This window comes from Copadichromis virginalis, linkage group LG15, assembly GCF_057382275.1.
Source record: "Copadichromis virginalis isolate Kocher_CV1m ecotype Utaka linkage group LG15, C_Virginalis_male_GT1.1, whole genome shotgun sequence".
Taxonomy (NCBI): Eukaryota; Metazoa; Chordata; class Actinopteri; order Cichliformes; family Cichlidae; genus Copadichromis; species Copadichromis virginalis.
In genome coordinates this window covers 30,114,769-30,136,844 of record NC_140632.1, presented here as the reverse complement: position 1 = coordinate 30,136,844, position 22,076 = coordinate 30,114,769, and the positions used below count along the sequence as shown (strand labels likewise).

Below are 22,076 nucleotides of genomic sequence, written 5' to 3'. Positions count from 1 at the left end.
TGGAAACTGTGGAGAAGGGGGAAGTGTTTTTTGTGTGTTTGCAACCCACTCAAATCATTTGTGTGTTTTCTGGCCTCTCACACTGCAGGAAGTGAAAAGGTCTGTCTGATGACACAGGAAAAACTTGGGGAGCAGCTGCAGAGCGATTTATGGCTGTGCATAAAAAAGCACATCATATGCATGCTTGGAATGACTTCCCTCTGCAGCAGATACTAGAAGTCCATATGAAAAATGTTAAATGGGAGTTGTGTTTCATGTTAGAGGGAAGCAAAAAGGGGTGGTGTGTCAGAACAAGCTGGTGATTGGGGGAGCTTTTTGTCCACCCCCTTTTTTAAGCTCACTGTATAGTGTTGCAAACAACAGCTTGAATACATACACTCCTCCCCAAGTCCCCTTATCTCCAGCTTCTTGTTTCACAGAAAGGCCAACATTTAACCTAGAACTGCCATTATCTGTACCTTCAAAATGTATCCATCGGAAGGTGTTTTTGACTAACATGTTATGTATCTTGTGGTAAATCAGAGGATTTGTTGTACTTAAATATGTGTTTGTTGAGAATTTGAATAAAATACTTATTGTTCCATGCACTCTGCAGTTGCTCCATCAGTACTTTTTTTGTAAAGGGCTACGGCTAAATTACCCCACAAGGTTTCTTTTCATTGGCCTTGAGCAAGACAATGACAGATACAGCTATCATCTGTGTCAAGCTATTGTGATTTTATGTTTGTTTACTAAAAAGTTTCCTCCAAAACCATGCTAGCTAAGCTAGCTATGTGTTACTAACAAAAAAAGTAAACTGAAAACAGCAGAGAAACCTACTTTGCCTTTAAAAATATGAGATTTTTTGTAGTAACTAACAATAGTGTTAGTATTAAGAAAGAAACAAAAAGTAACCACAAAACTATAGATACTTTATTTTAAGTCAGTCCCAAGTTTAAACATTTGTTGATGCCATATAAACTTGATCTAAAATAAATATTTATTTCAATAATAATTTATTTTATTGTAAAATAATAAAAATTACATGTATGTACATAATAAAAACCCACATCAATCCATAATATCTGTAATGATAAAAGAGGCAACAGAGAAACGTATTAAAATCTTGTCCTGAGAAATATATGAGCACTGTGATATAATGGCCATGCTGTTTTCTATGGTTACCATGGCTGCTTAGAGACACATGGAGACCAGACCGATCATGTACCTGTGAATCTTATTATAGTGGCAGTGTGGTTTTTGCCGGTGCTGCCTGTGATGTTCGATGTTCCTAATTAGTTCACAGTGGTCTTTGTGCAAAGTTAATTTTATCCATGGTCGATGAAATGAACGGATGCAGGAGACAGTAAACAAATCAAAGAGTACCCCATGCCATGCTTAGGCTAGAGGGCTACTGAGAGCTTCAGTAGCTTTTTGGGGATATTAGTCACCATAGGATAGTACTATAGGATACTATACCATTATCCCAACTCTGTTTTTCCTTCAAAACAGGAAGGTGCCACTTAGAATTTTGTTTCTGATATTTATTCCCTCTTATTCCCTCTTTTGCCCTGTAAAAATAACGCATTTTCATACTTGTCATGCACTGTAACACCTCCACATTGTGTCAATTAGACGTGGTTGAGTGAGACCATAAAGACTGACTGTTTCAAGACCTAATCTTGGTGCAGTGACACAGGGATTGCCTGCTGTTAATCAGTCTGACATTGCCCAAGAGCAAGGACATCACAGCCATTAGTTCACATCCAGCCCCTCAGGCTGTGGTCTGAGGGGCTGGTCCCCTGCGTGTCATGTGCAGGGGGCCAAACAATTTGTCCTGGTGCCACTGAAGTGGGCTCTGCCTCCAGCATGTTTATCTTCTCGAGACTTTATCTCTTGACAACCTTCACCTACTCAGACCCAAGCTTACACACGCCTGAAATCAAACGGCCTGTCAAATATTAACCAGTCTATGATTAAAACTTGTCAAGGTTTTGTGGAGCCATTCCATCGGAGTCATTTTGTTTTATTTTGAACCAAGTTACCCATGAAGATCAATCAATTATGCTTTTTAAAAGTGCTTGTAAACTTGGTTGGGCATGTTACATTCATGTGAGCCTGTAGTTGTAGATAAATATTTAACTGACAATTGTCTCATCTCCTTCAGGAGCCATCTGAGCATATTATTCAATCGGAAATCCATTATCCATAACCTTTTAGGTATTTGAATTAAAAAAATAAACTTAAAACAGTTCATTTTCAACTAGTGAAACGTGTCTACTTCACAAAACAAACCCTTGCATAAAACATCATGTGACAGTAAATTACTGCTAAAGCAGCAATATAGTAAGCCTGACTGCTGACAGAATAAACTCAACATCAACTGAACACTTTGCCCTCAGTACAAGGCAGACAGCAGCCAAGCAGTGAAAAGTCCTAATATAGTCTTTCCCCCGTGTTCTGATCCCTCTTCAGTCAGTTCTGCTGCCCTATAACTGAGGGAAACCAAATTCCTGTTAATGTACAAGGGAGTCATAGTTACTGTTAACTGATCTAACACACTCAAAAAACACTTGATCTAATGTTGGTGAAAGCACTGACATTGCTTTACTCTCCCACGCACTGATACTAAAACAATATTTTATCCTTTACTGCACCATCAATCTCTTTATTTTTTCCTTTCATACACAGTCAAAACAATATTCAGCCAAAATATGCTCACATAATGTCTTGTTATTGACATTTTAATGTCAATTAAATACATGTTGTTTTGATTACTTCAGAGTCATCAAAACAACACAATCAAGGTATCAAAAAACTCTGTGTTTAGTCCAAAGTTCTTTGGCAGGTCTGACAGTAGACAACAACCAAGTGGCTTTTGGCACGAGGCTCAAGAATAACCCCATCTGGCATTTTCACAGGGAGGGAACCAGCATAGAGCCTTGACCTTCCCACCCCAACATAATGCATTGTGATTGGTTGACTGTGACAATTTCCGAGCTTTGCAGCGCGTTATCTTTGGCACCAACAAACAGCTACTAGCTGAAGATTTCAGCTATTGGAAACTTGCTCTTTATGGAATATATATCCCTATTTAAGAAATTCATGAATGCCCAGCAGATAATTTCTGGTAAATTGGTAGTAGATCAGACCATAGGAACTACAGCTACAAATTCAAATTAATATGTTAGCACGCATGATAAACACATTATGCGACCTGAAATCATACACATTACCCTGCATCACAGAAAAGAATATAGTTTTACTCATAGGCAGTAATGTTTGATCATTCTTCTCAGAAAGGAAAGAGAGAAATGCGCAGTATTTTCAGTTATTCCAAGCAGGGATTGTTATTGTTATTATAATAATAATTATTATTATTATTAATGTAGACCCTAGAAGAATTAAAACTTACAAGTTAAAGACCTTACAATATAAACTGTTGTGATTTGGCACTATATAAATATAACTAAACTAAGTTGAACTGAATTTAATTATTCCAACAAGAGCAACCCGTTTACAGCAATCAGGCCATCATGGTCCTTAAAGTGAACAGACAAATACTGGCCCTAATAATTGCTTTAAGTTGCAGACCTTAACTGAACATTTATTTTCATCTTAGGTGCAGTTTCAAGGCATATGCAGTTTTAGCCGCATCGGAGCTTGAATGTGAGACAAAGAAACACGTTCAAACATGTGCGTTGGTATGTCTTTGCACTCAAATCACCAAGCACAGGGCACATGAGGGGTTTTCAATGTGGAACTGCCTACATTTCAACTCCCCAGTCAACTTAGAGGATTAAAAACTTACTGTTTGTACTGCATTCTCCATAAAGAACAGGAGTAAAACTACCTATCAGAAGGCTTTAATAGGCAAGGTTAAAACAGTAAATCAGCAACAATCTCTCCCTATTATGTTATCTTTACTTCGGGTCTTATTGACTGTAATTATGCCCATTCAAAATGTACCGAAGTGGGATAAATCAGAGATAAGATAAAGGAGAGCCATGGCACTCAAACAGTAAATGGCCTGTATTTGTATAGCGCTTTACTTAGTCCCTGTGGACCCCAAAGCGCTTTACACTACATTCAGTCATCCACCCATTCACACATTGGTGATGGAAATATACATTGTAGCCACAGCTGCCCTGGGGCGCACTGACAGAGGCGAGGATGCTGGACACTGGCGCCACCGGGCCCTCTGGCCACCACCAGTAGGCAATGGGTGAAGTGTCTTGCCCAAGGACACAACTATCAGAGCCAGGGCTCGAACTGGCAACCTTCCACGATCGCCCCTTGGAAACAGAATTTTTAAAAAAGCTTTTTAAAGCCTTATTTTTGGTTCAAAGTCAAACATTTTCAGGATTTTTTTATTTTTATTTGACTTCATTGGTGAATCAATACCTGCAGTTTTTATATCCTGGTGATCATCAAAATAAAAGTTCATTAAAGTATTTCTTCTGAACTGTCCCATCAAAAAGTGTCTTACTCACAGGAAAATGAAAATAACTAATAAGTATCCAGTAACACAATAAAACTGTAACATGAGAAACAATGTTAATGTCTTAACAGAAAGGAGGTCTAACCCATTCGGCTTTTTAAACCCACCAATCTACATCAGATACTGACTAATACTGACTCAATATCTTTGAGTATTCGTGCTTATAAGTTAATATATTCATTTCAGTTACATCGTATTCGTGTTCTGTGTATGACATGCACCACAGGCCATGATATAGATGGTCTTATCTGCTCCACTCCATGTGTACAGCGAAACAGATAAGCACACACGGTGAAACAGACAGCAGAGGAGAGAATATTACTGCAAAACGTACAAGCCTTAAATGCTGATCTGAAATGAACCTACGTAAATAGCAACGTGTTGCCATCTCTCATTGCAACAATAAAAACCAATTAACTCACAGCAGGCAATCATTTTTTATTCATGTACATATTTTGGGTTGAGTAATTTATTACATGTTCTATGTCTCCCTCCAAGACAAGACTGCATATCAGTATCTTGTCGCAACTTTCACTTGTGCTAAAATGAAGCTCTCTATATGACTTGCACTCTTTTTTCTTTTCTGTTTTTTGGGGCAGTGACTTGCACTCTTAATGTGTGCTATGCAATGCTTGAAAAGCTTGCTAAAAATACACATATGTGTGATTACAGCCAGTGATAAACAGAAAATAGATCCAAGGGACTGTGCTGGGAAGTAAAACTGTTGTCTAAAGTTGAGTAAAGTAAAGTCTATGTCAGCAGTGTCCGTGTAAACAAGTGATGCAAATTTCCATGGAAAATCCTGACCAGGGAGATGAAAAGTGTATCTGCAGTAAAGTGTCTACACAGCCAGAGAAGACGACTTGTTATGTTGCCAACAAGCAACACTCATACAATGGCTGATGGGTGTTTCTTCCATCTCATCTTTACTTTTTACATTTTCATTATGAGATATTAGAAATACCATTATTAATATATCTGATAAAATTCGTTGCCCAGCTACAGTTCTTCCCCCAAAATGACTCAGAAACTAGACTAAGACGATCAAATCACGCTACACTCAGTAGCCATTACAGAGCCAGCTATCCAACGGAATTCATTTTAGTATTCTATTTTCCTCCATGTCAATTAAATTCCATCATTTCCTCTAACGCTCAGTCAGATAAAAATATTCATGTGGGAAAGAAGGGGATCTCATTCAAGGATTTGTGATGTTTATGAAGACTTGTATCCTGACTGTTATAGATGCGTTCTCTTAGCATTCTGGCACTTCCTCTATGACAATGTCCAACTTCAAAACCACTCAACTGCCTCATTAATTCTCATTAGTTCTGTTCTCACGACAGGAAGGCAAGCTGAAGAGTGAACATCTAGTTTGAAGCAGTACTTTGTGTTCTTTCTGAGAAACAGGATCAGGGAATTAAAATGGAAAGAATGGATGCTGTCCATCTCATGAAGCGAAAATAAGCAGGAAAGACCTCACTAAAACTTCTAACTCAAGAATTTACATCCTGGCAGTCAGGCACTGTAATCTCAAATGGATAGAAAAATGAAGTAATTATTAGTGCTGTCTGAATGTTAAGTTATATATATATATATAGGGGATAAAGTAGTTGTTACTTGTTAGTATACTTGTTAGTGTTATTAATTTTCCAGAGTTCATTAGAGATTTAGCTAACAAATTCAGTGTGTGAACTGTGTGCATAGTAAAAGACAAAATATACATAAAACTTTAAGAAATGCATTACTCAATTAATACTTAACCAACATTGTTTTTCATACATTGCTAACTCTCATTCAATGTGAACACATGCTATTACGTTGAATCATTATGCTGTCAGCTGACATCATTGATGGTCACCTCTCCTTCTGTCCTATGTATGGACGTGCTGTTTAGTCTGTTGATGGTAGATGGTGGACTCAGGTGCAGACCAAAACAACCACCAGGGGTGGTCTCAGCCTGGTTCCAAACAAGCTGAAGAGCGATTTATTACAAGAATACGATCTAACCTCGATGTAGTCCAATTATCCAATGTACAGTGCATGTTTTAGCTTAGCACTTTCATATAACCAAGGTTATAAGACACTTTAAAAGAAAGTACACAGGAGAGTACACAAACCGTAGTAACAGCCTGCTACATACCATTTATCCTGAAATATCTATCAAATAAACATAAATATTTGCAGTAAATTCTCCATGTTTTTTTTTCCATTAGTCCAGAATACAGCACATTTTCCCTGTATTTACTTTTGTTGATACTACCCCAAACACATTTGGCCAATAAGTAGATTGAACGTTGCCAAATAATTTGTAGTGATGCACTTTGGTTGGCTAGGAGTTTTCTGTGTGGAAAGAAAAACCATACCACAGGAAAAAGCAACTAATTTACAAAAGTATCATCTGATTTAGAACAGAGTAAATAGGTCTAGGTATAGACACAGGAAATTTAAGGATGTCCTATGGTGGCATCGGGAATCAACACACACTGCGAGCATAATTTTGGCTTCTGTGGATCAGGCTTGTTGGAGCACATCCCAAGGATGCTTAATTGCAATGGGATCTGTGGAGTTTGAAGGCAAATCTTTGTGCTCATTACCAACTGTCCTACTGGGGGAAGATGCTACCACTGCGGAGTGCTGTTGCCATGCTTGCTGTGCAACCACCTTTAGGTGGGTGATATAAGTCAAAATAGCATCCCCATGTTGGGCTGGGGCCCAGAACACTGCACTGGACTAAAAAAAGCCCTGGCGGTTTACAATTTTTCTGGCACAAACCCTGTAATGGTGCTATGACTGGTGCATATGAAAAATCTAATTAAATGTTTCAGATCATTTAAAAAAAAGAAAAAAAAAACACACCAAGCAAGCAATGGGTTAGAGCCATAGTACAAACCACCTTGGCTGCAACTAACACAAAATCCAATGCAATAATCACAGAGATCAGCAGAAGAAGCTATTGAGTCGGTGAACAGCTAGGCCCCAGACTACCAACAAACATGGGTCCCCCATGCAGTACTACTCTTACATGCTCATTTGCCAAACAGCAATACCAACAACAGGTGGTTACAATCAGCACAGGGCCATTATTCATGTGGTAAGCCGTCCCTCTGTCTGTCTCTCTCTCTCTCTCACACACACACACACACACAAACCGCAAAAAAAATTCTCTATGTGATTATGCCATGACTGTGTGGCACACCGCTATGTGTAATATTCAATGTTTTTAAGGTGTTCTTTTAGTTTAATGCAGAAAAACATGTAAGGCTTTACATAATTCGTACGATAATGCCGACTGCTGACTAGACTGAACGACAAGAAGAGAATTCGTGTGAGAAAAAAAAGAGTATTTGTACACGCTATGGTATAAGAAATTACTACTTTGATTTGTGTTTCCCCTTCAGTGACTTTTCAAATAATTAACTATACTCCGTCCCCCGCTGGGAGCAAGCTGTATCAAGCTATATTTCATTCGCGGTTTAAAGCGACTCTCTGCCGTACTTTCACACCGAGAGCACGCTGAGAGCTTTCCAGGACTCCTCGGGATTAGACACAAACCATAACAAACACTTAACCCAGTTTTTTTTTTTTTTAATTATCACCACACTGAGTGCCAGGTCACAACTTTGACGCCAGGCTCGCAACGTTATCCCCACAACCGTGCTATATAACCGCACTGTCTTTTGTCTGCATGCGTTTCCTTCTCTCACACCAGGAAACGACACATTACTTGCTAGCTGAACTTAGCTAACGTTTTTATAGTGGGCTAAATGTTAAACATATGATGCTATAGAATTATTATGTCTTTACGAAGAAATTGTTCTCGAGAAGACCTTCGTTGGTGGTTTGAAAGTTGTCGGTTCAATTCCCCGCCATTACTAAAACTGTCCCATGAGCAAGACATCACTTACTTTAAGACCGTTACTCATCCTGCGGGGTTACATCACGCCTTTCTTCTATAATAATACACACTCATGACATAAAAATGACATTTAAACATATATATAATTCTTTACTAATGTGGTACTTTTACTCATACAGCCAGGTTAGCCTATACTCACATGTTCTGAATTGGAGGTCTTTATCGTCCGGGCTACCAAATTCCTGCAGGAGGTAGATATACATTACACCGAAGGCGTTCTGGATCCCAAACACCGAGCCGTTGCACCACATGGAAGCCAGCATGACCATCCATCCCCAGCCGCCCTCGGGGTGCACAAACTCAACCTCCTCCTTGGCTCCCGGACCCTCGCTTTTCTCTGGGATATCCACTTTGCTGTCCCCGTTCTCCTTATTCTCCGTCTTCTCCTTCTCCCCATCCTGCTCCTCTACTGGACGCTTCTCCTTTGCGGGTTCGCTGCCGGCTGGTGTCTCGGCGGCTGCATCGTTTTCTGGCATATTGTTCCCTTCTGTCATTTTTTTTTTTAAATAATGTGTCAAAAAGGCACTGCGGATTTTGAAGTATGGAGGTATTGCGCGTAGGCTGGCAGGGGGAGGTCAATAAATTCAGACACAGGATATGACAGAGATTTGGGGGCACGGTAAAGTTTTATCCATTGACGGGGGCTGTAGCTTTAGTAATGCTGGTACTGCAGCATGTGCAACTGTCAAACATCTGCCGTTGCACTTTTATAAATAGACAACGCAGAGGGGCGGGGCTGCGGGTATCCTTACACTGCAGCTGCTGAGGCGTTTCCAGGATATCTTCAGTGGGGTGGCACAAGTCTAAGAGAGTGTGTGTGCGTGTGGGGGGGTGTCCAGCAGAGAACAATGTAAGCATATGGAAGAATATTTGACCATTTGACCTTATACAAATACAGTATAGAGAACTAGTACAGCAAACATTTGAGGCTAGTAAGTGGAACGGTGAGAGTTTAAAGGTACTTTTTGTTTACCCTTGTTTACCCTACTTTTTATTACCCTCTGCAAACTTTAAACAAGAATTTAACCACCAGGGGCCAGCATTTAATCAGTGGATGTGTTGTAAAAAAAAAAACGCACGCAAAGACAATGTTCCGTCCTCTCTTTTGACTTTTAATGTATGCTTTTATTCCTACCTAATAGACTAGGGCTGGGTAACTCAACACTTCAAAGACCAAGGAACTGGTTGTGGATTTCGGGAGGTCCAGACCAGCTCCACTGCCAGTTCAGATAGAGGGAGAGGAGGTGGAGGTGGTCAACACATACAAGTACCTCGGCTGTGGGTGGACAACAAACTGGACTGGACATGCAACACACAGAACCTGTATAAAAAAGGCCAAAGCCGACTGTACTTCCTCAGGAGGCTGAGGTCTTTTAGCATCTGCAGGAAGCTCCTGAGAATGTTTTACCAGTCAGTGGTCGCAGGAGTCCTTTTCTATGGCGTGGTGTGCTGGGGGAGCAGCACAGCAAAGAGGGACTCATCCAGACTGGAAAACCTAATCAGGAAGGCTGGCTCTGTGGTCGGCATGAAGCTGGACACTCTGGTGACAGTGGCAGAGAAGAGGACCTTAAAGAAACTGATGGACATTATGAACAATGCCGGGCATCCTCTGCACACGGTCGTAAACAATCAGAGGAGCCTATTCAGCGACAGGCTGCTTCTCCCAAAGTCAAAAACCAACAGACTTAAAAACTCCTTTGTCCCACACGCCATCAGACTGTTTAACTCCTCACTGGAGGGGAGAGGGAGGAGAAACAGGGGGACAAGGGAGGGCGGGAACAACTGAGTTGTAGGGACTTTTCTACACGGTGCAATATTTGCAATATTTGTTTTTTGTTTTTTGTCTCTTTCTTATATTTGACTGTGCAATAATCACTGTGCAATATACTCACTCAAATGAGCAATCCTATTTATCCATATTGTATATTCTGTATCTATATATTCAGATCAGTACATTCACATATTTTTGTATCTATAAAAAGGAAGCTGACACATGCAAGACTTTATCAAAGGTGTGAGCATCACAGCAGATGCCTTTGTGTCAAAGTAGCAGAAGATAAAACAGAAAAACATGAAGGTGATTTTCCTGGCCTGGGATTTTATAAAAATATTCTGCAGTACATCAAAAACGAAAGAAAACCATCAATCAACAAATGAACATCACCTCTGAAGTTACAACGGTTTTATTAGAGACACGGCTAAGCGTTTTGCATTTTGCATAATTTAAAAAAGTTTAAATTTGTTCAGTATTGAACGGCAGAAATTAGGTTTTCTTTTCGGAAGTATATAAAACGGGGGAAAAAAAACCTCGGCCGACAGCCTGTAAACAATGGTAGACTTGTGCGTAACAAGCAAGCGAATAATGAAGTACAGAGAGAGAGAGAGAGAGAGAGCTGTGTATCGTGGTGGAAGCAAAACAGTAAAAGTGAAAAGTGAATACATGACGATGTTTATGTGAAGCGTAGTTTGGATCTTATTTTGCTGCTGGTTCGGTCAATATTGTTTGGAGAGAGATCAAACTAACAGCTTTAGAAAGGGCGTGAACACAAAGCACGGACCCGCCAACACATCAGGATCAGCGAGCTGTCGGCTTTCAGCCACGACCGTGAGAAGGGCGACATCTAACTGATTCTGATCCGCTGGTTGCGCTGTGTGTTTAAGTCTTTGTGCAGAATCTGTGTTCCTGCTCTCATTTACTGTCTTAGCTGTTTGGTGGTTGTTGAAATTTTGTGAGATTTCACCAGAGATTCTGGCATTTCGGGCAAAATAAATTTATATTAAAAAATCGATTCAGGATTTTAATGAATCGATTTTACGTTATCCAAGCCAGAATCGATTTTAATCGATAAATCGATTATAAAAACCCACCCCTTTAATAGACCCTGTGCACGAGAAAATGCTAACTTCCTGGTTTGAGACCGGATGTAGGGTTGTACATTTCCAGTAGCTTTACTTTGTGGTCAGTCGCTACTGCGAAGATATACTCCAAAATCATGTCCAAAACTCGAAAACATAAAGATCGCGTTAAGTTACAAAGAGCAGAAGGTGGGAACACTCACCACTGTTGTGTCACAAAAAAATCTAATGATCAATTTTGACGTTTAAAGAGTTTAGATCGATCAGTTGTTTACATCACTCAACACAAGCAGAACTGCATTACAAAATCAGAAGACACATCATCCACATTCAGAAGCACATCTCTGTATAGTGACTGGTCTTATGATTTAAACAGGCAAAAATTCAAACTACAGGTGAAGAATAGTCAAACCAGATGTTTCCCCCGTCATGTCGATATCAGCTAGTCAAGTACACACCTACACAGCATGTTAACAAACCGTGAAAAAAAGCCACACAAAAAATGAGTGTTTGCTGGTAAGGGTTTCTATACTAGAGATGGCACGATACCACTTTTTTATATCCGATACCGATATCATAAATTTGGATATCTGCCGATACCGATATGAATCCGATATAGTGTGTTTTTTAATCAATAAAACTGTTTTTTTTTTTTTAATCTTGCTGCTTTTTGTGTAAGTTCATACTTAAGTTAAAAAAAACAAACACTAAAGCTATTCTGTTATACCTGTATGCAAAAAATACACTGCACCCAAAATATTTCATAGTTCAGCAATACTGATCAATCTAATAAACTTAAAACTGCTCCATCCTCCCTATTCTGGTATTTTAAAGAGTAAGCAACCTAACTAATAGGGTTCTAAAACTCCCAGCAAAAAATAAAAAAATAAGGAACCACCCTCCACCTCATGATGCTTAATTGACGTAATCAACTTTGATTTGATGCAGTGTGGAAAAAAAATGCCCAGAAATAAATTATTTTTCAAGAATGATTAAATAGATTAAATATTTTCAACAGAATTGCAGACTGCACAGATCATACCTTCCCAAAGGAAAAAGTACTATAGCTTACTAGGATATATTAGACTTAATAGTTACTATATACAGTCAGTGTTGGGAAGGTTACTTTTAAAATGTATTCCACTACAGATTACAGAATACATGCCTCAAAATGTATTTTGTAACGTATTCCATTACGTTACTCAATGAAGCAGTAAGGAAGCTGACTAAATATTAACTGATAATTTATGGCAAAGGGGTGGGATTAAATAAGTGTATACTTCTTCCCACTCCCTTTCAACATGTAAATTAATCACAACTTTTTTTTGTATGTAATTTGTATAGTATTTTTTTTCTCTCTTATTTTCTTTTCTAAATGTACTTGTATATTGTTCACATGTTGAAATAAATTACCAATCAATCAATCAATCAATGAGAGTAACGTATTCTGAATACTTTGGATTATTTAATATATTATCATGCTTTTTACAACTGCATGAATGTACTATTGCTGTGTGATTTATTACTATTACTGAAGGTCCGCGGCTCCGAACCGTAGTAAAGGGACCTCTGGCTAATACGTCGGGTTCCGTGTCGGGCTCGTAGCCGAAAAATAGCTTTACTTTGTTGTTGTATGGCGGTCCATTCTCCCTGCAGCACGGACTACACTGCCAATGAGGCTACATTCTTTAGGGCTATGCCTGTAGCATTCTGCCTATTAGCTTAGCACAACAACAACAACAACAGCAAAAAGGCACTCTCTCTCACCCAGGAAACACACAGTTGCAGAGAGAGCGCGTCACCATGGCAACCGTAACGCTGCCGCCTGGAACAACAGAACATAGCTATCAAACAAAATCCAAACAGTCCTGACCCGCCACAATATGAAACAGGAAAATACCGCCGTGTAATCCATTTATTTCAACAAAGTAACTGTATTCTAAATACCACCTTTTTAAACGGTAACTGTAACGGAATTCAGTTACTCATATTTTGTATTTTAAATACGTAACGGCGGTACATGTATTCCGTTACTCCCCAACACTGTATACAGTAATGGATTTCTATACATTTTACATCAGATTAAAACTTTGGGTGTAAGATACGGATAATTATTTATTAAAAGCTAGACATTTTAAATGAGAATAAGAAAGAAAAGCATGTCTTTGTGCCCCCTTTTCCCTGTTAATGCCCTATCGGCCCCCCTGGCTAAACTTTGCTAGATCCGCCCCTGCACAGTTACCAGCGTCAGCTGCTTAGAAAAGGATCCTGGTGTAGAAAGTAATATTAAATAAATTCTAACAGCAGCTTATCAAGCTTAAATGTGCTGCTGTTGTTCAGCCGCTGGTTTCCTCTTTCTGGTGCAAAGTGGGCCAAAAACAAACAAGAGACGGACAGGCGACAGAAAAGCCGATCAGCTGATCATTAAGCAGTTTCATGATTGAAGTAGCAACAGGAGAGGGAGGGAGAGAGAAGAGGCAGTCGCTCCATATATTGGTTGTTAAGCTTAACACGGCAATGCTTTACAAACATTCAGAGATGAACTTACACACTTGCTTTACTTCTCTCTGGGATCACTTCCTCAGAGATGAAATGCCGGATTGGTAGTGAGGCTACAAATACACACAGCCGCTCTATCACGTGAGGCATACTGCTGCAAGGTGCTACAGTTATGAGCCGAGTTATGCCATGTCGCAAGTTTTGTGAGGTGCTTTTTTGATATTTAACGGATCGATTACATTTTTTATTTCTCTCCGATATCCAGTCCAGTAATTTACGTCACTATCGGACCGATACGTAATATTGGATCGGTCCATCTCTATTCTATACATTAGTATTTACGAAGGATATGTTGTGACTTACCTTCAAAATTACAGTGGTCCCTCGCTATAACGCGGTTCACCTTTCACCGCGCTGTTTCGTGTATTTTTTAGTGCAAGTTTGCATGCTTTTTTTTTACATCACATTGTGTCCTGCGTCCTGATCGCTGCAGACGATCTCCTCCGTGACGTCTCTCCTGTACAGTACAGAATCGCTGCATTGATGCTAGCAGTGTGACTCTGAAGTGCAGTACTGTATGTCGACGAAACGTTTTGCACCATCAAAAAAAAATTGGCTACTTGATTTCACCTATCGCTGGTTGTTTTTAGAACATAACACCCACGATAAACAAGGGACCGCTGTTTACAGATACTGAGAAATATAACATTTGAATCCCTTTTCTCTTTTGCTCTGAGGCACGGGGGGAAATATCGACAAGTCGATGAACATCATTTACAGATATATTGGGTAAATGCCCAAGACATCTATAGAAATGTAAATCGCCGCTTGATTCATTCATTTGCTTAACTTTTTTTGGACCATAAACAAGGCGCGAATAGGACACCGGAAACAAAGCTCCCCACAGGAGTTTCCGCACCGGAAGTAGCATATGCTAACGTGCACATAGTCTATTACTTAAGAAAGCACATAAAATATGCTGCAAAGGCACATAAAACACAAAGGAAGTAGAAAAAACAAAAATCAAATCAAATCAAATCAAATCAAATCAAATCACTTTTTATTGTCACATCACATGTGCAGGCACACTGGCACAGCACATGCGAGTGAAATTCTTGTGTGCGAGCCCCACAAGCAACAGAGATGTGCAAACACAACAACACAAACGAGCAAAATACAAGAATGGCCAACCTGAAACTAATAAATATATGTACAATATATAATAGTGTATGCATTTCTGGATGTGTATACTAAATATTTTCCTACGTGTGTGTGTGTGTGTGTGTGTCTCACAAATCTCACAAAACGCAACCAAAGCGTTTGTAAGAAGACATTAAAGTGGCGGAACAAAAGAAGAATTGTACTGAGACACACTTGTGTGTTTTAATCGCATGTTACTGTAGCTTCGTGTTTGCTATTGTCAAGGCATGCAGGATGTAAGACCCAAAATGCAGCACACTCAGACGGAAGAGTAAACTCAAAGAGGCTGCTTTTATTGCAAGAGTAGAAAAAACTCCATAAACAATAGACTTGCAAAAACCAAAACTAAACTAGAAAATGCATTTTCTGAAGAAACTGCTGTGTGAATGCTGATAGCTGAATGTTTTGAGCTGAAATGAAATATTTGCTGAATTTTAAGTTAAAAATGTTGAATGAGCTGAAATATACAGAATTTTTCACCTGAAAACAAAAGTGCAGAACTGTTGAAAGCTGACATTCACACAGAAGAAGTTGAAAAGTAGCTGAACATGTTTAAAATGTACATTCGAAAAAGCTGACTAATGACTAAAGAAAATTCAGAGTCAGAAAACATCTGAATGAATATTAAAAATTCATATTATATTAATCACTGAAAAGTGGGGTCCTTTCTGCTGTTGAGATAAACTCCTGACTGAAAATACCATGTATTTCAATGGGTCAGCTAGAAGGTTATCCCTCTACTTGGATCCACACAGTTTAAAAAGTTTAGATCTCTGAGCTTTGGAAGACACACTGTTGGAAAGAGAACAACGATGGCAACGTTTTGAGCGTTTAATGATAGCTGTAGAGCAAACACTGTGCACACAGCAGCAGTTGAAACAGAAGTTTTTAAGATTAATCTTGGCAGAGTGACAGAGAGCTCATTAAGCAGGCGGTGTGAGCCTGGATGCTATAGCAACTCCAGCCAGTGGCACCACACACACACACACACACACACACACACACACACACACACACACACACACAAACATGTGGCTCTCTTCTGCTGCTTCAAATAAACAGAAACAGTTTTTCAACTCGGAGCTTATAGTTGCAAATCTCACACGTCTTGACAAAAGGTATTTAAAAGTCCCTGAAGTCATTGCTGTGATATCATGCTTGGGTTATCAAAGAAATACTCTTCATCTTGGATGAAGACCATCATTAGAATGATGAAGGCTTTGAGCCTAAAAGATGATCCAACCCAACAGCCAGTGTCTACAAACCAAGTACGGAGCAGTTTCTCCACTGGAGTGCAAAGTCCACCCAGTGTGATGAAACTATCATTGGTTGATCAATCTGCTTTAACTAGCAACAAACTTGCATCAAAAAGAAAGCGATCTGAAGTTGAGGATCGACTTGATGACAAAAGAAGCTTCTCCACAGCAAAGAAGCAACGGCGTTTCTCTAAAGAGAGACCCCGCAGTCACACTGAAATGAGCAAGACACAGAAGAGGGTACCTAACATATGGATCATCGGCTCAAGTTACATAAAGCGAGGAGAATGGGCAGCACGCCACGTGTTTGGAGAAAACTTTGGACTTGATGCCAATGTTCATTGGTTTGGAAAAACAGGGATGCGCTGGGATGGCGTCCTTCTTCGTTTTGATGCAGAGTTGATGTCCAGAAAGAGTCCACCTGATATTTTGGTCATTCATGCAGGCGGGAACGACTTGGGACTCGTATCCGCCCAGGAACTTTCCTCTGCAATGACTAAAGACTTGACTGAACTGCATGCAAGGATCCCCTCCATGACAATCCTATATTCCTGCATCAACGAACGCCAAGTGTGGAGGTACAGAAATCCAAAGTACATGATGGACATGGGCGAAAAAACTGTAAACTCAATCATGAGAAAGGCAGTTCATTCCTTTGGAGGCTTCATCATTGAACATCCCTCCCTGAGATATTATGACGAAACCCTATTCGGACAGGACGGAATTCACTTCAACAAGAAGGGAAATGAAGTGTTTCTGACCAACATCCGCTGTGCCATCGAGAAGATCCTTTAGAACCTGTCTCACAGAAAATAGACTTGAGAAAACGCACGACCTCTGGCAAGCCCAACCTACCATCTGACATCAGGAGCTCTATCAAAACTGTCTTTATTTGATTACTTTAATGTAGTCAAATAAAAATGAGTACAAATCTGAACACTTAAAGTAAACTTCATTAAAATAAAATGATAAATAGATAAATACAAGCTGAATAGTTCAATGTCTTGGCTTCGTTTTAAAGTTTTAATGGTGTCTCTATGCAATAGCATAGCAGAACTTAGCAGAAATATTGTAACTTACCAGAAACATGATAACTTCTCAGAAATACAAGAATTTAGGAGAAATAGTATAAGATAACAGAAAGAATATATTTAGCCAAAAATACTTAAACATTACAGAAACACTATGATTTAGAAAAATAGTACAACATAGCAGAAATACTGTGATTTACCAGAGACACTGTGATGAACTATGAATATTGTAATTTTAAATTAATACTATGTTTTAGCACAAATACTCTGGTTTAGCACAAATATTATAACATAGCAGAAATACAATTATATAGCAGAAATGCTATATTTAGAAAGAAAAATATAATATAGTAGAAATACTATGATTTAGCAGAAATACTGTAATCAGCACATATACTGTAACATGACAGAAATTCCTTCACTTAGTAGTAATACTATAACATAACACAAATGTTATGATTTGGCACAAAAACCATGATTTGGCAAAAATACTATGATTTAGCAGAAATACTATGATTGAGCAGAAATACTATGATTGAGCAGAAATAATAAATTGTAGTAAAAGTACTTTGATTTAACAGGAATACAATTATGGAGGAGTAATACTTTAAAATGGGAGAAATATTGATACACACACACATACACAGATCCTAAAGGGAACAGTATTTGTGCCATGGAGTGTTAACAAGAATGTGAGGTCCATATTAGAAAAGATGGTAAAATCATAAAAGTTTTCAGAATTGTAATAAATGATCAATATGAATTACTGGTCTGTGATAGTGTACTAATTTGTAGTGAAAAAAAAAAAGCTGAACAAGGTGGAATCGAACCCACGACCTTTGGATTGCAGACCCGTGTCATTACCAACTGCACCACTGGGAAAGAGAGCGAACGCCTGGAAAACAGGGTGATGAGCAGTCAGAATGAGATCGCAGTGAGAGGCGAAAAACGCTGTTTTTTGGAGTTACAAAACGTTGTGTAACTCAAAAACTAGGTGGATTAGAAGCATGATTCTTGTACTGGGTGAATCAGCGGACTTTGGTGTACTTTGACCGCGATTTCCATTGCTCTTTGTACAACCGTCGCTGAGATATAGGGCAGGGATAGCTCAGTAGGTAAAGTGGTTGCCCCATGATCGGAAGGTCGGCGGTTCGAATCCACTTAACAGCTACCCTGAGGTACCCCTGAGCAAGGTACCGTCCCTACACACTGCTCCCCGGGCGCCTGCTTAGTGGGCTGCCCACTGCTTCACTGAGTGAATGGGTCAAATGCAGAGAAAAACAAGTAATTTCCCCATGGGGATCAATAAAGTATCCATTATTATTATATGACGAGAGAAGAAACGGCTGGCTGGGAAGCCGTGCAGGCCCTGATACGTAAATTTGAATGTCTGAGTCCTCACAGAGGATTGGCTGCCTGGGGACTTGGCAGAAATATATAGAAATAGTATGATTAAGCATAAATACTACATTTAGTAGAAATACTATATTTTAGCACAAATCCTATAAAAAGCAGAAATACTATATTAAGCACAAATCCTATAAAAAGCAGAAATACTATCCATCCATTCGCTTCCGCTTATCCTTTTTCAGAGTCGCGGGGGGCGCTGGAGCCTATCCCAGCTGTCATAGGGCGAGAGGCGGGGTACACCCTGGACAGGTCGCCAGTCTGTCGCAGGGCCAACATACAGGGACAGACAACCATTCGCATTCACTTTCATTCGCACATTCACACCTAGTGACAATTTGGGTTATCCAATTAACCTATCCCCACTAAGTGCGTGTCTTTGGACGGTGGGAGGAAGCCGGAGTACCCGGAGGGAACCCACGCAAACACGGGGAGGACATGCAAACTCCACACAGAAAGACCCCGGCCTGATGGCGGAATTGAACTCAGGACCTTCTTGCTGTGCGGCAACAGTGCTAACCACCGTGCCACCGTGCTGCCCAGAAATACTATATTAAGCACAAATACTATAAAAAGCAAAAATACTGTAATATGATTTGGTAGAAAAACTATAATTAATCAGAAATACTATATTTGGCAGAAATACTGTATTTAGCACAAATCTTATAAAATAGCAGAAATAGTATGATTTAGCACAATAGTAATAAGTTAAACAGAAAAATTGGAAAAGCAAAATGGACAGCTGAAAAAATGCTAAACATGCTGAGGGTCCCTCAAATATACTTAAATGAAAAAAATCAGCAAAAAAATATATAACAGCCACACAATCACAAATATGGACACATAAGGAAACACACATGCACAGAGAGACACACACACAAGGGTCGTGTCCAAATTCATGGGCTGCATCCTCCTGAGGCCGCATTTGTAGACCGATTACGTCACAGCGACGTGCCGAAGGCTGTCCAAATTCATAGACTCCTCCGAATGCAGCCGACAAATGCGTCCTCCTTTTCCCCGAATTTGAAGGATGGGTCGGGTGTGTCCTTCGTGGCCCACCATATCCCAGAATTCATAGCGCGGCCCAGCCAAGCTCCAGTTTCCGGCTAATGGCGGCCGCTACTAAGTTTTAAAATTACTCTTATTAATCTTTCTGGGTCACAAAATAAACTTTTAACATATTTTCAGGCGAGAATGTGGGTGTGTAAACTTCAAATATCTGCTTTGTTTGTCAAGATATCGCATATTTGCAAAAGTGCTTCGACGTTTTCGGTGACGTCTGTCACCCACCAGCTCGATAGCTTGCCAGCCCAGAATTCATTGCACAGAACTTCATTCACGTAACGATGGCGGCACAAGAAGATAAACCGGGAGACGAATACACTTTTAAATGTAAGTATGTGAAAATCTGGTGGTACAAAAGTTAAGTTTTTATAGCGGTTATGTTGTTAGGGTTGTGAATTTGCATAGACTTGTAATATTTATTTAAACAATCTTCATAAAAAGTGTCCGTAAACTAGCTTGTATGGTGGGTCCCGCGGTTTTTCATTGGCGCTTACATTTTTCCCAATCAACTTTTTTGTGATAATTTTATAGGGACCAAAGAGCAAACGGCAGACTTCATTAAAACTAGAGGAGAAAATGATCACCTCTTCACCGGGGTAAAAAATTCAGCAACTGTGGGATGGAGGTACACGAATAAATCAATTTACACATCATATTCATCTGAGTACGGTTTCAATAACCCTCATTCTGTACAGAACCTGTGATGTCCAGACGATATTCCTCGTGTTCTGCTGTGAAAACTTTTGGATTTAGGGATTATCATAGTTGTCATGGTTTTCTCTCTTCTCTTATTTTTTTGTGTGCGATCAGGACTATTCTTGAGATGATGGGCCTGCAAGGGAAAGTCACCCCTTGCAGGCCAAAAAGAAGTGGGACAACTTAAAGAAAAGATACAAAGTATGTGTGCTGTCAAGAAGATAATTTTTAAGAATGAAATTTAATAAATGTACATTTACTAAAAGTTGTATTGTTTACATTTGTCTGTCATTTCTGATTTCCTCTGCCTTTAGGATTGCAAGTGTCCAGGGTCAGGTGAGGGAGTCAGTGGGAAGCCCACTGCTGCTACTTGGCCCTGGTTTGGCCTCATGGATGAGGTGATGGGACAGAGGCCTACCATTAGGCCCCCTGTCCTTATTTCCTCTCTCTCTGAGGACACTCCAGGGCCAAGTACAGCAGTGGGTGACCAAAGCGAGATGGAAGAGGAGACAGATGAGGAAGGAGGTCAGCCAGCAGCAACGGGAAGGAAGAGGAGAAGGGAAAGACAGGATGAGCTCCTTGAGCTCATCAAAGAGGACATGCAGTACCAAAGGGAGGCTGAGGAGAGGAGAGAACAGGAGAGCAGGGACAGGATGGACAGACTTTTTTCCATACTAGAAAGATTAGTTCCTAAATAAGTTAAAAATATATTCAGATATGTTCTTACTTTGTTCTATTTGTTATTTCATACTAAAAGTTTTTGATTAATGAAAATTAGTTCCCAAATTGGTTGTGCCTTCAGATATTCTTTTTTTTGAATACATTTCTTACCTTTTTCTACGTGTTATTTTAAGTTTTTCATTATGAATAAATTGATGAAAACAGATTTCACTGAACTCATTTTATTTAGTTGTTTTTAACATGTATGAACATAAACTTTAAATGTCAATTTAAAACTCTTCAAAGGTAAATAATAATAAAACAAGAATATTTCTAAAACATGAATTTTAGTCAGAGAAGGAAAAATATATACAAATATTTACAAATTTTCACACAGGATTAACCAAAGTGACCTGTTCCTGGACCGTTTTTTTTTTGTTTTTTTTTCCAATATACTTTGAAAGATCACACAAACAGAAAATCTCTGGCAGTGTTGCTGGATTTGCCGAAAGAAGATCAGACATGGTTGGGGTGCTGCGACTGTGACCCGTGGTTTGTCTTTTCTGGTCAGAAAGTGGAGAATCGCACAGGGTGGTCTGCAAAGAGTTTTAGGATGCTTCCTCCCTCTGTCCACTGCATCGTCAATCCACGGGTTTGCAGGGCTGACTCAATCGACGGCTGCCACACCACTAAGAGGTTTTTCAGAAATATGCAAACCAGAGAAAGTGGATTCACTACTAGTATAATACTTGTGACTCTGTAGCAGACAACAGTTTGAAAAAGTGGTATTAAAAAAGATGCTTAGATAAATGTTTACTTGCCTGTTAACAGTAGTCATGGTCTGGTGGTACCTCCTCCAGGGCAGACACCTCGGCAGACAGCTGGTCCCGCCACAGAGCACCACTGACTGCCTCCAATCCAGCCTCCCCCTCATCATCCTCTGCTCCATCTTCCTCAGGTTCATCCTCAGGAGCCACAATGTCGCCAGCACTGAGGCAAATGTTGTG

General features: G+C 39.6%; 2 protein-coding genes and 1 pseudogene across 3 annotated transcripts in view; 2 read left to right on the top strand and 1 right to left on the bottom strand.

Moving 5' to 3' along the window:
* Nucleotides 1-9,101, bottom strand: part of slc16a10 (solute carrier family 16 member 10) — a 30,963-nt gene extending 21,862 nt beyond the window's left edge. Inside the window, exon 1 of the mRNA XM_085432884.1 lies at nucleotides 8,539-9,101. Within this exon, the coding sequence (XP_085289010.1) occupies nucleotides 8,539-8,893 (355 nt within the window). The 5' untranslated portion in view covers nucleotides 8,894-9,101. The remainder of the gene's footprint in view (nucleotides 1-8,538) is intronic.
* Nucleotides 9,102-16,165: 7,064 nt separating this feature from the next.
* On the top strand, nucleotides 16,166-17,005 carry LOC146692711 (uncharacterized). The gene has a single exon (XM_085433504.1). It carries the CDS (start codon nucleotides 16,166-16,168, stop codon nucleotides 17,003-17,005), a length of 840 nt encoding a protein of 279 aa, XP_085289630.1.
* Nucleotides 17,006-19,671: 2,666 nt separating this feature from the next.
* LOC146692710 (uncharacterized) lies at nucleotides 19,672-21,107 on the top strand (annotated as a pseudogene). Its single transcript, XR_014915025.1, has 4 exons — nucleotides 19,672-20,040; nucleotides 20,245-20,338; nucleotides 20,524-20,610; nucleotides 20,724-21,107. The product of XR_014915025.1 is annotated as an uncharacterized LOC146692710 (transcript).
* The last annotated feature ends 969 nt before the right edge of the window (nucleotides 21,108-22,076 follow it).

Bases quoted from the DNA above. Each gene is read 5' to 3' on its own strand.
- LOC146692711 (XM_085433504.1), top strand. From the start codon at position 16,166: ATGAAGGCTTTGAGCCTAAAAGATGATCCAACCCAACAGCCAGTGTCT.